This window comes from Pyrgilauda ruficollis, unplaced genomic scaffold, assembly GCF_017590135.1.
Source record: "Pyrgilauda ruficollis isolate IOZ18807 unplaced genomic scaffold, ASM1759013v1 scaffold3, whole genome shotgun sequence".
Taxonomy (NCBI): Eukaryota; Metazoa; Chordata; class Aves; order Passeriformes; family Passeridae; genus Pyrgilauda; species Pyrgilauda ruficollis.
In genome coordinates, this window is record NW_024524377.1 from 24,138,040 (window position 1) to 24,152,411 (window position 14,372).

Sequence of the window (14,372 nt, forward strand, 5' to 3'; positions counted from 1 at the left end):
TTTTCTCAGGAGAGGAGTGACAAAGCACAGAAATGCTGGGGAGCTTCTCTCCTCTTCCCTATATTCAACCCATAAGAACTGAAGTCTCCTTTCAGGGTGAGGGGAGTCTCAGCAAGCAATCTTGGATCCCCTTCATCTTCAGAAAGGGTGGTTTTAGGAAGAGAAGGAAGTGGAAGAAATCCATACCCAAGCAGCATGCATTGCTTTCTCCCTCGTTACAACCCTTTCCTGAGCCTGCATTTCCTCTTTACACCTAGTACTTTTCATTCCTCTTCGTATCCTCAAGAAAATATGTTCTGCAAAGCTTCATAACAGTTGTGTAACTGGGGTTTGTTAGATGATAATGTGGCAGTGGCATCCACTTTACATCTTCCCCTACTTTCCAAGCTTTGCTGTTTGAAAATCACCATCTTTTCCATTCCTCTCTGTTGTGATTCATAATGATGGCTATTTCTACAACCCTTTCAAATCAAGTTATCAAAGCACTGATTTTCTTTGATGTTATGCAGTTCAAAGTGGTGTAGTGTGACAAACATATTTCTGTGGCATAGACCACTTATGCTACTTTGTTTTTTTTAGATGGAAAAAAATAGATCAAGAATGAGAGAGAAAGAAGAGAAAGAAGAAAAAGAAGGAATAGTCATTGGCCTAATGACCTTGGAAATCCTGCACCTGGGCATTCAGGTATATCAACTTGCCATGATGTTTACCAGAAGCAAAGCTAGTGCTGGTTCCTGGCTTAAAACTCTTGAGCACCTCTCCCAGCAGGACAATCAGATGTAGCTGCCACCTCCAAGACTGATAATACAATTCAACAGATATAGTTTAGGGTTTGGAAAGGGACCATGTTTGCAGAGAAAACACTTAATTGCCTACATAACTAGAGAAAGCACCTTGCACAGGATGGGAGAAAAAAGCAGCAGAACTTTCACCAAACCGCTCTCACCTATTCCTAATGCTCACACAGAATATTATCTATATAACATCTGTACAAAGGTCTGGCAAACCTGGAGCTTAATGCAAAGAGATCATCCCTCCCTAAAGAATGTTACAGAGCAAGCTACAGAGGGAAGAAGTGTAGCTGTAAGGTGTACTGTTAGCAAAGAGAGTGAAGGAATCATCCCAAACCTTTCATCATGGAAAATACAACAAAACAGCCTTGGAATCAAGGAAAGAAAATAGGGGTTAGAAAAAATAGCAGCAAGAAAGTGCACTTGGGCACTGATGAATCTCTCTCAACATGTCTGTGAGCAGAGCAGGAGTATCAACATCAAGAGGCTCATGTCCAAGTGCAAAGCCTTCAGGAAGAAAATAGTACAGAAGGTGAGGTTAAAAAGTTGCAACAAAACTCTCTCCTTGACTTAAGGTGGTAGTCTAGTATGGAGGAGGAATCCAAGACCTCTGAACACAATTTCTCTTCTCTGAAACATGGAAAACACCACTTTCAGGTTGCTGCATACTCTTGTGGTCAAGGAAGACACACACAACTATCCTTTTTATCCAGATACCTTTCTCTTTAATCTTTTAGCAAGAAAAGACTGGAGTACCTCCACAGTGAAAGTGAAAGACCAAATTAGAATCAAGTACACAACTGTTTTCCTTATTCAATAAAGTTCCTTGCTCAGTAACAGGAAAAAGCAAGTCCCTTGTGATTGTGTGCCATAATTAAATCTGTGACAGATTAGCTCAGAAGCTAATTCATTTAGAAACAACATACAATACAAAGAAAAGAAAATGATCCACAGACTTCAAAAGGCTTTCAGCTTGATAAAGGCATAAAGCAGACTAAGCAGAAGGAGCATAGCAACAAATTTTCAGTAGATCAGACACACAACATTGCTCTATCAGCTCAGCACAAACAGACATAAGGTGAGAATTACTTCAGTTGCTTACCTTCACTCCCGTGCATCTATTCCAACTCACTCCACCACAGGAAAACTCAAACTCACAAGGAAGATACACTAACAATCCAACTCAGTTCTCTCTTATGCCTACCCAGGTTTGCATTACACTTTGTCCTTTTCCCACAATTACTTTCTAGAGCAATTTTTTTTCAACTAAATAATTAAAAACTTATAAACCTCCAAGCAAAGTCTGACACTACTCACCTTACCTACATTTTCTGTGAGCTTCTTATGAACTTAAAAAAAAAAGGCAACAAAACCTTAACAGATTAAAGTAAAAAAAAAAAAAATCTCTGTTGAAACCATGTGGGTTTCACCCTATCAAGTTATAATTACCTAAGCAACATATAAAACTCCTATCATGTCAGCAATGTACACATCCCACTTTAATTATAAACTAGATCAGCTTCTCCAGAAATAAGGAAGGGTTCACGCATCCCCAGTTGACTCCAAAGGATGGCCCAGCTATTCCAAGTCAATGGAAACCTTGACTATCAGCTATAGCTCAGGACTAAGTGCTAAAATAACAGACTTTCCACCTTCCTTAGCATCATTTGAAGGTACAATGCCTGTCTTTCCTGTCTTACACATTCCAGCTCAGCTGACTTAGCCTACCAGCACAGGCTTGGTGGCTCTGGGCTGTGACTCCAGACAGTGACCCATCCCACCCTACTGGAGATGTCTCACAGGCACCCAGCTTCAGAGCAGCTCTCCTAGGCACCCAGTCTTTCTTCAATCAGCAAAGATAGGATTGGTGTAGACATCCAATATTTAGATGGCTGGGGGTAGGTGAGGTGATTAAAACCCTTCACATCAGTCATGCTGAACACACAGAGATGTGACTTTCTCCGCAAAGATGAACAATCAAGGAAAAAACCCCATGCTGGAAACAAGTCAGGTGATAGCACATATGGGTGCATACACAACATTCTGCATGCCTGTATTGTACATGTCCTTTGTAGAAGACAGCATACAGCATGCTGCAGCTTACAGCTGAATTCTGCCTTCCCCGTAAAACCAATAGTAGTTAAGCCTGCAAATATAACACCAAAACTTAAAAGTCAAAGTGTAAGCTTGCATTTCACATATCTAAGTCAAGAGTAACATCTCATCACTAAATGAGAACTAAAATCCTAGCTGTGTCAAATGACAAGCAACAAAACTATACATTTGGAAACTAATTTTTTATGTGCTTGGATTTCCCCACCTGAGTGTCATCAGAAGATATGTTCTTTTACCTTTTGTGTCAAATTCTAAGAGGTGGCAAAGTTATAAGAATATAAAGTTATATTCTTCCCAGAGAATATGCTCTGAGGAAATTACAAACAGCTTTGAAGACATACTTTACACATAAGCTGTTGTTTGTGACCCTTTTAACACATGGCCAGTTTGCATTCTCCTATTGCACATTTTCCAACCCTTTCCCTGTGTTTGCAGGACAACAGTGCTCAGGTATAATACCATACACCTCAAACTAATCTGGTATTCTTTTCCCCATACCCTTATTATTCTCTGCAGGATTACTCTCTGCAGTATCTGGTGCTTTGTTGAGACTCTGAACTGTCCCCTGACAGAAGGAAATGGGATCTACCATGGAATGACTTATTGGTAGGATTCAGTAATTCTTCTCTTGGATCAGGAATGGGAACTGAACATTCTCTGGGCCAGCTCTTGAAGCCTACCTGACAGCTAGAAGTCAGGAGATAATGTAAGCATAATTAATAATGGCATTCCCACTTACACAGTCAATTACATTCATGTTTGGTTCTACATACTGAGAAGGCAGAGCAGAGAACAGAGCAGGCCAGCAATTTGTGTGATCAGTGCAAACACTGGTGCCAGCACCCTCAGCCAGGCCATTTAGCAAAATGAGTCTCTACTTAACCCAGTTTTCATTTCTGCTCTGCAGTTAGTATGAAGACCACTTACCCCTGCACTGCTCGCTCTTTGCCTTACACTGAAGGCTACCTGCTTTGCCAAGTTTCATTTATTTGATACAGCATCAGCATACCTAGAAATAACCAGCTCTGTTTCTGTTTGAATACACAACTGGTTTTGTACCTCCTTTTAACAGAAGGAACAACTGTGCAGTAAGTGTGGTTACATATTTTTACCAAGGCTATTTGGCTGAATTTCTTCTTGGTCACTCATCACTACCACAGCACTGCCTTGGGTATATGAACTATCCAGATTTAGACAACACAGGTACATGTCAGAGACTATAGATGTTGCAGAAGGCCAGACAGAACCTAAATCCTTCCTAGCAGGTGGCCTCTGGTTTGTTCTGTAATTTCTTTTACGTTGCCCCTGATTTGATCCACATGCAATAGTTTTGCAATAATACACTGCTTTGGCATGTGACAGAAGAGGAAGAGCCTTGCCAACACACACACAAATGCCTTAGTTTTGCAGCAGTGGACCCTAAAGCAGCCATTTTCCTTCAGTGTTTGTCCCTCAAGGCTGCACATCTGCAAGGACATTCTGATGCCAAACAAATGCACAGTACACTTCACAGGATTTTTTTTCCAGAGCAGCATTAGGAGGGGCTCCCTGTGATGCTGGCTTCCGTGACACGTCCGAGATGCACACATCTTTGCTACCTCTTCTCCTGCATCAAATTTTGTTAGAATATTCAGGTAGACCCAAATGTTATGGGCAGGAGTAAAACTGAGCAAACAGCATTGGAACATAATTTAGTTTCCTAAGAAAGCAAAGGTTAACGGCCATGGCCCAAACCAACTCAGGAACCTGGTATAAATTGCAACTGCAGAGAAAGTGCTGTGCTGATGCCTGTGCCTTTCTGGGAAGGTAAAGTCTTTAGTAGCAAAAGCTGGACTGACTGATTTAAAAGATGCTAGCCCAACAAATAAAGCTCTCTCTTGCACATGAGAAAGAAACTCTGAGTTTCATGAAGAAACTCTGAGTTCTCCAGAGAATAACTGTGGGGGTGTGGGGGTGATGTATAAGTGCTGGGAATTTTCAGGTCTGAAAAATACCTCCTTTTGTCCAGATGTAGCTTTTTTCCATCTCAACAAAGGTGAGACTTGGACATTTAGTCTGCCTGGTTTGGGCACTCTTTTCTTTAAACTCTATGCCAAAAGATCCCTCAAGACTAGTTTCAGACAACAAATGGACCAAAAAGGTCCCCAGACAACCAAGAGTTCTTTGGCACCCACAAGCCAGAAAGAAACAAGGCATAACCAAGGACAGCCTATGCTTACAGTAGAGACACGTTCACACCCAGCAGAACTGAGCTTACAACAGGACAATAAATTAGCACATACCAAAAACCTGCAGAGCTGTTGGCAGGGGCAGATTAGAGCAATGGGGTCACCTATCCCCACAGAGGCAGAAAAGGCACCCTTCAAGGCTGCCAGGGGGAATATGCAGATTTATCAGCAAAGACAGTTGTATCAGCAGTTCCTCTTGCAGGGCTGAGACAAAGAAGTCACTTAAACACCAGCTAATTGCAAAGTGCACATTAGGGCACAGAACAGGCACAGAACTGATCAAGTACTTATCTAAACTGCACTTCCAGGCAGCAGCAGGCCAACTCCAAATGAAATCCCATGAAGACAAAAATCTCACTCTGTGGAGGTGCCAGCCAAATCCCAGGAGGGTGAAGGACCCAACTTCTACCAGACAAAGCTGATAGCTTTCACTGTCACTTCCTCTAGTCATGCCATCCTAGAACTGCGCTGAGGAACTCATCAATGAAGATTAAATGGCCTCTGTGATCATAACTGATCACTGATAAACAGGTTTAATCAACTCAACTATGTGGTACCTTCCTATCTTTGTCCAAAATGAGCTGTCATACGGTGAAGCACTGTGGCCCAGCAAACTCATGTTTTGAAACATGTAGGTCCACTGCAAATAAAGTGCTCCCTGCCACACAAATTCCAGTCACCCTTGTTTGGAAACTCTCCCCCCACTCCTCCCAACAAGTCAGTGACCTTGTTTATACATGGTGTATTTTCCAAATACTAACTTAGACCATGCATTTTTCTGCTCAGGTGGTTTAGAAATCCTACTGCTAGCAGTGGAAGTTTTACTTTTAAATGAATAGAAATAGGGCCTGAAAGTCACACAGAACACTAGAAGACTAAAGCCTGAAGTGAAGATACCTAAACAATGAAACCTTTACAGTACAAAACATTCCTAGGGGATTTTACAGAGTCTCAAATACAGGGAAGGTAAAACGCTGCTGAAGCCTTGGAAGAAAGAGATCAATTGAAATGAAACCAAGCACAAAACAAATACAGCACTTAGAAAAAGCACAATCCTAAAAGCCCTGGACAGGTGAGAACAATGGTTATTGAGAACTAAAATGTGACAAGAGTGCTAAAAACCTTCCAAAGGACCTTATGGTATTTTATTATTGTGCTGCATTTTCTAGGTTTATCCTCTAGCATTTTTATTTCAGTGACATGCTACAAGTAAGTGTTGGGTGTAATGACAGTTCACTAAGTATTTGCTAAATTCAAGGATGCTTCTCAACTATCTGTATTTGAGAAGTTTCAACTGTAAGGCTTTTTGAGATGCTGAACAAAGTTGACATTGCACATGACTATTTTGTTTTGTTTTAAAATTACACTTGTTGGCTTGCAATCTATTAGGAAATACTTTATTTTCACTAAGGGGGGGGAAAACCCAGGAATTTTATTTTTACTGCAGTAGGGACTGAGTCCAGACCAAGGGGTTGAGATAGAGCAGAGGTTGCATGACCCGTGCATGTTGCACTGGGCTGTCCCCCAGCAACACACAGGATCACAGCACTAGGTGCGGAATGATTCCTTGAAAGACAACAGCTCTCCACCTGCTGCTTCATTTGCCAGGGCTGCAAGCTCAGGAAATAGCACATTTACTAACCCCGGCTTCTCTGCACCTAGTGCTTAGCTCAGCCAGCCAACTCATTCAAGCCCTAATAGCAGTATTTATCGTTTTGGCAAGTGAGGAGACATGGAGAAGCAGGGAGGAAAAGACAGAAGGCACCCTAGGAGAGGAGCAGGGAAAGCCACACAGACAAATGGAAGCGTGCAGAGCACATTTTCCAGAGGCAGAAATTCCCACATCCATTACGACTTGCTGTCTAAGTAACAGAGTTCCTGGAAGACACAACTGACTTCTCTGGAAAAAATATCTGTTTTAATAAAGGACGGAGAGAAAGAAAACAAAAGGTGAAACAGAAGAGAGCCATGAAAAGAACAGGAGCTATGCAAAAACAGGAGGCAAGGGCAAAGGCCATTTGTCTTCCCCATCTATAGAAAAGTGATGCCACATGACAAAGAAATAACGATAGTGAAGGGCACCTGGGGGTATTTGCTCCTTACAGACCTCCAGGAGAGCTCCTCCAGGAGAAATGCCTACCTTTCCCTAGATGCCTTTCTCTAAGCCAAAAATATAATGGCCACAAAACTAAAAGGGTTTATAAACTCCCTGCCTCTCCACTGCTAATCAGTGGCCTGTTCATTCATTTTTTTTTTCAAATTACAACAAGTAATGCCCTGCCCTCTGCAGTAAAACAGAGTTAGAAATGTGGAGAAAAGCTTTCGTGTCTGCTGATCAAGCAAAAGAGAATTTTTTTCCAACTGCCCTTCTGACTCCAGGGTATCAACACTTGGTCCTCCCTGCCCCATGACTACATCTGACACCACTGCCCTGGCTTATATCACGAGTTGAAAAGTGCTAGCCAGACTCCAAGATAAACCTGTCAATAGCGAGGCACAGACATTCACATTCTTCCCTACCTGCTTGTGAGTATCAGCTGTTTGTCTGGGACCAATTCCTTAAAAAGCTTTTACTGAGGGAGAAAAGGAAAAGGGGATGCCGAGAGCATTTCAAACAGGGGGAAAAAAAAAAAAAAAAACCAAACGGGGAGGGGACCCCCACAAAGACTGCAAAGAGAAAATAAATTTTAAAAAGCCTGTCCCCATCAGGTCCTCCCAGCAACCTTCTTTATCAGAGGTTCATTGTCAATCAATTAGCCAAGGCAGCAGGGGTCTGCAGGAAGGGGGGTAGCTCGAGAGACAATGGTCTGCCCTGTTGTATTACTATTTAATCGCTTTTCCTAAATAAATAAAGCAGCCCTGAGGTGCTGTCATGTCAAGGGAATTTATAACAAAAAAACCCTTCATTTTTCATTGGTCATTACTTTTCCTTCCCTCCCACCCCTGCAGGACTAGAGAGGGTTATTACTGTAGCCGTAAGTTCCATCTTTGTGTTGCTTGCCTTTGATTCCCACTCGGACCTTGCCACTTTCTGGCACTAATTTGTCAGGCTGAACAAAGGAGGGATTTGTACCTCCTGTAAGGTCTCAATTAGGAAAGGCTTCTGCTGTATTATGTGCCATTGGGACAGGACACAAAGACGGTAATTACAGGAATTTGCACTAAATGGCTGAAGAATTCACAGCAAAACTTTTCTTCCTCCCCCCTCCTCATCTTTCTCCAAGCTTACCCCTCCCAGCAGCCCTGGGGAAAAGCGCTCTCAATGCCTGCAAGCCGTAATTACCAACAGCAGGCCCCTCAGGTTAAACAGCAGCCCATGCTGAACGGCACAACTGCCTGCAGGGAGCGAGGAACAAGGAGAGAGGCTCAGCCTGCCCGTGTGCCTCCTCAGCACAAACTTTACTGAGCCAAACAAGTTTCCCCAGTTTCTCCCAGTTATAACTAAAATGATTTCTTTCTCTGCACCATGGTAACAGCTCCAAGCTCCAGCCGGCCCTAAGGGTCTCAGGAATGGCAACGGACTCGCTCCTACAGAAAGTGCTGTGAATCCCCATCCTCGGGGACAGAGAATCCCAGTGACCAACTTCCCACAGACCTGCCACAACTCAAGAGGAGTTTCTCTCCACAAGAACATGTTCAGTTTGGCAGACTAAAAGGAGACCATAGGAGTATTGAGAATGCCTCAGGTGTATCAGGAAAAGACATCATGCAACCCTGGTCAGAGCACCTTATTTTTGTGGGGAATGCATGAGTGAGTGGATATTAATCATCTCACGTTTGGGAGAGGGAATCCACGCTTTCCCAGAGAAAAGTCTGCTCCCATACTACATAAAGCAAAACTAAAATCTGTTTCACATTGGAGACATGTATTTTGTTGCCATCCCAGGGCCTGATCCTATTTTAGAGGAGGTAATTGAAAACATTCACTTGAAACTCTCCTGAACCTCAGTCAGAAGATTAAACCAAATATAAAACAAATTAAATCAAGTCATACAAATGTATGAAGAAACAAGAACAGAGGGCCAAGAACAGAGCTGAATTCAGGCAGAAGCCCAAATACTGTGACCAAATCATTAACTGCAGTGATGCCAACCTTCACGATGCTCCAGCTGCCAAGGTGGATTCCATGCACTATGGAGAGGTGAGCAGGAACATGACCTGCAGATGGCTACCAGAGAAGGACAAACCCAACTGCACCCACAGACAATTTTGAGGGCAGCCCAGTACTTCTAGGGCCCAAACTGATACTCCCTAGAGTCATGTGTGGTTCCAGAGCAACATAAGGACCACACCCCAAAGCAGTACGGAGAAGAGGCACGACCACCACAGCTCCCATAATACAAGAGAAAAAGTCTCCAAAAGAGCTGTTTCTGCTTGAACTGACAATTTCTAAGTGAGTGTAACTAAAGCAAGTCAGATACTATAGTTTAGGCATAAGGTGCCCAAATTTGCTCCACACAGGTACCCTTGCTAAAGTAAAAGGACAATGTACTGCATTCAGACACATCCTTTCTATTTTCACTTCCTTCCCAAACTGGATAAAAACATGATCTTGCCTATAGGACTCGAGTCAGACAACAAAATGAATTCAAACCCCTTTGATTCTGCACCACCTTTACAGTGTCCTGAATCAAGGAAACAGCTCAGCCACCCTGAAAGGCAGCCCTGGCCCATGTAGTGGTGTATGTGCAGGATCTAATGTTTCAGCACTGCTCATCAAAAGCAGATAAACCTCTGACTATCCCATAGGTTTTTCTCCACATATGACAGAGAGAAAGGCTAACTCCAGCCACAGTGAGAGGCAGGGAACAGCTGTGCTGCTAAAACACACACAGGCTCTTTCAAGTGATTTTCTTTTCCTGTAGAGGGGATGTAGGCGCAGATGCTGCAACCTGGCTGCTCACCTGCACACTTGAAGCTCTGAACTGTGAGCCCTCTCTCTAGAGACAGTGTGGTCAGGATGCTCAGGAAGCTGGTGGTCACAGACTGGCGCTTGGTCTTTCTAAGATCATTTCCAAAGGGCCGATCTCCAGGCTTGTTCCTGAGCGTGACCTGTGGGTTCTGAGTTAAACTTCGAGTGGCATTGGCTGCTGCTTTCAGTGCCTCCATCCACTCCTGGGCCCTCTGGCGCGTCTCTGCGCGCAGGCGCAGCACATCCTGGGGAAAAATGACCTGAAAGCAAGAGTCACAGCCATCCTGAGTATCTGTCTGGACTGACAGGCACACATCCACATTGTAGCTCAGCAGGGGATCTTCATCAAGCCTACCAGGCTGGAATGCCATGAGATAAGACGTGTTCAAGACAAAAGTAAATGCCTTCCAGTTATTCTGGACAGTTAACCTGTAAAGAGTCCCTGATTTCAGAATATTTTGGTACTCTTTAGTGTTTTCAGTCAAATTCATGGATAGGAAGAGCTCCATAGGCTTCTCTAATAATCCATTAGTTTGAGAAAGTTCACTGTTGTTTTCAGGCTTTGTCACATTCTCCAGTTTCTCCTGCTGTCTTGTAAAAGCAGGCCCAGAAGCATGTACCGCTTCCCAAAGTTTCTGTCCCCAGTCCAATGTCTCCCACGAGGACTCAGCCTTCAGCTGTAGCTGTGAGCTGTCTGACAGGACAGTGTCCACCACCTTGGTTTCAATGCCACCGGTGACAGCGACCCTTTGAAAACGCATGAGTGGATACACAGTGGGAAGAGTCTGGTTGCCACTGCTGTCCAAGCAATAGAGGTACAGTTTGTACTGAGACAGTTCAGCGTAACAGGTTTGCCAGTAGCTGTCATTGTCTCTTCTAACTTCCAAGTATCCCTTCTTCAGAAGATTTGAGAACACTGTCTTGTGTTCTGGAGGAAAAAAAATAGAGTATTACGATTATTTTTTTAAAATTGTCTCAAATTACTACATCATTCTGGCTTCTACATCTCTCCTACTCATACATGGCACATCTGAAGATAGGATCACAGAAAGAATCTTCATGTAATAGGTTATAATTATCAAACACAAGCACTAACTCTACTTTTGAGCCACTTTGAGAATACAGCACTTTTGAGAATACAGCACTTTTTTACCCAGAGGTACCAAAACACTTTACGAAAAGAAACAAAGAAATAGAGGAACAGAAAAACAAAGCAATTTTCCTGAGAAAGCAATTATCCAGGACGATAATAGCAGAGCAACAAAACACTGCAGGTCTCCCAGAACCTAGTCCAGAAGAGGACAATACTATCAAGTAATCTATTTCCAGCTAAAGTAAGATTTTGATAGTGAAAAACACATAAAAATTAAAACACCTTACCCCCTCTTTTCCTGCTCCTTCCCAGGCTCAACTTCATGTTTTCACACACACCACCTCTGCCTCCCCCATCTTAAGCAGCTCAGAGGGAAAGGGCATAGTGGTATCTGGTCAGCTCCTCTCTGCTGCTCCTTCCTTCTCACACCTTTCCCCTTCTCCAGCATGATCCTCTCCAGGGGCTGCAGTCCTTCAGGTTAAATGCATCCCTGTATGAGCTCTCTGTGGCTACAGTTCCTTCAGGAAATCTCCACATTCTCCACATGGGCCTGCAGGGAAATCCTGCTCCACCACGTTCTCCCCAGGGGCTGGAGCACATTCTCATCCTCCTACCCTCAGCTGCTCTTGACACAGCTGCCAGTGCTGTGCTCCTCCTGAGATGTGTTCTGCCAAAGAGGCCCCACCTGTGGCTGATGGGCACAGCTGTGTCCTGTGGAGGGGCTGCTGGAACAGCCCTGCTGCCAGCCCTGCCTACAGCACCTGGCACCTGCACCGATGGTGAATGCAGACCTGCGCCCAACACAGCAGTTTCCTACTGCATTTCAGCACAACCTGGGACCAGAACATTTTGTGCAGCTCTGTTTACTCCAGAGTTTTGCTGATTTATGAGAATCAGGTTCAGGAGTAGCAGACATGACCAAAAATTAAAAGTGAGAGGCTACCCAGAAGGATTCAAACACATACACCTGGAGCATCTCAGCACTTCAGGTGCTTTGGAGCAGACCATTTCACAAGCCCCAGCCCAAGGCAAAGGCAAAGGGAATCTTCTTCATCTACAGAAAACCAGCTATACACAAGTCACTCCAAGTACTAAAGTGATGAAAGGTGATTCCTTTTAAAAGGAATTATCTAAAGCATTTCTGAGTTTTAAAAAAAGGTTTCCATACAGAATTTGTTCCAATCTGATTTGCACCAGTTCAGCCACCACAGGCAAGATTCACGTTTTCACCTTGGGCTAGGCATGTGGGTCTAGGCAATTTTTGTTCGTCCCTGTATAAATCCAGAGGCATTCACTACTACACTGCAATACAAACTGTAACACTTGGCATCCCAAAACAACGCAGGCCTGAGGAACAAACTCTTACTCCCTTTTGAGTTCTACTTTACCCTTCAACTAAGGGTACCTGTGCTGGATCTTGACTCACAAACAGTGACAGAATTAGCAGACACAAGTAAAGGTTTCTGCCTCTAATTGTCTATCTCCCTTAGAGTCTGCTATTCCTGGCACAAGAGCAAGGTAGCAACCTGGAAACAGCTTCTCATCCACTGTCCAGCAAATTAGGTCACAACAAAATCAGCATCAATTGACTTTAACACACAGCATTACAGACCACAGCAATACAAGAACTGGTCTGCTCAAGATTTCCACCCTGGGGCTGACAGCCTTTGAAACAGGGATAGCTGGAGGCATAAAACATTTCCAGCATCTCAGCTTAACCAGTTACACTCATGTTAACAGACCACACTCTAACAAGCTTTAGACATCATCTCTGAGTATACTGAGGATGTCTGCAACACAGAGCTAAGAGTACAGAAACATCTAGACTGGATGAAGCTTGGAAACAAAACCAAACAAAAGTATAGAAACTACATCCCCATGGGCTTCCCAGCTAATATGGCCAAGATTGCTGGCCAAACTGCTCTCACCACTGCTGGATAAGAGGTGAGTCTGCCTGTCCTCCTGGAGCACAAGGAGAGTCAGGGACTCTTGATTATTTGAGGAACTTAGTTACTGTCCAGGGGCTTCTAACGCCTACTGGGGCAACCTTGGGCGGTAACCTTCATTCTAAGAAGACGCTCAGCCTTTGGCTGCAAGTACTCCTATAGCTAATTCTCAGTTTCTTCTATGGGCAGGAGAAAAAATCAGAAGAGAAACAGTGTAAAAGTTTTTGCCAGCTCTTCAGCGAAGACCAGCTTTTAAGGATTTATAAGGATTAAGCAGACAAGCTCCAGTTAAACTTAATGAACATACACGGAAATTAATTGTTCGATATACTTAATGTTGGTATAGAAATCTCACAGGGGTTAAAAATGGGGGAAGGATGCTACCTTGCAGCCACCTTAACAAAAAGGAGGCACTTAGATTTCACCTTGACAGCTCAGCCTCAGCTTCCCCATTTACCCACATACTCAGGATGGAGCCTGCTTTTAACACCATGCTCAAAGGACTCCATCTACAGAGATTTCCTGCAGATATGGCAAAAACCATAACAAATTCAAAAATTGCTATTTTGGCACCAGGTCTAAAAAGGTCAGCATAACTGTACCTTGCATATCAATAAACTACTCGAGGATATTTCAGCTAAATATGAAAACTGAAAGCCTAATCTATAACCCAAAATGGTAGAGAAAAAGCACACTTTGATAGCCCAAATAGATAGATGTGCACACACACTGGACACACTGAAAGAGAACCAATTTTGTTCACAGTACATCTCTGGCCCTGACATTCATTAGTATTTCTGCACTAACTCAAAAGCCATTAATTTCTCTGAAACCCACACTAATCCCTTTGTAGTGCAGATAATGGACAGCCATTCTAGAGTCATCTTCCCTTTCTATTAATCCAATCAGGGAGGCAGCGCTTCTGCAGCTCCAACTGCAATCTCTCTCGCTTCCATCAAGTACAGATGACTGTTCAAGCTTCTCCATAATAAGACAACTCATAACCTTCCCCCAGCCACCCCTCCTTCATCCACACACAGGTTTGCTTGTCTTTTGTTGAGTTAGAGAAAGGCTATCTCTCCCTGTCTTTCACAGAGACATCCCCCTCTCCCTCCTTCACCCCACTCCTTCCCTTCAAGCTCTGTGAAATCGGCTCCAATGGCTCTCGTTCAAACTGGGACAGAACAAGCAGCCACCTTGATTAACATTCAAATGCCTCGTATTGTTTAGGCCAGGGCAATAGATGCTGGCAGAGACAGGTTGAATTCATATGCTGCACATACACAC

The 14,372-nt window shown here is 43.6% G+C and overlaps 1 protein-coding gene across 3 annotated transcripts in view; it reads right to left on the reverse strand.

The window, feature by feature from the left end:
* The window catches only part of PLEKHM3 (pleckstrin homology domain containing M3), a 90,991-nt gene that overhangs the window by 65,156 nt on the left and 11,463 nt on the right, over positions 1–14,372 (reverse strand). For all 3 annotated transcript variants that reach the window (XR_005955572.1, XM_041473003.1, XM_041473002.1), the window contains one exon: positions 10,039–10,974. Coding sequence is in view for 2 of the 3 variants with exons in the window: in XM_041473003.1 (XP_041328937.1) it covers positions 10,039–10,974 (936 nt within the window). In the remaining variant the exon portion in view is untranslated. The remainder of the gene's footprint in view (positions 1–10,038; positions 10,975–14,372) is intronic.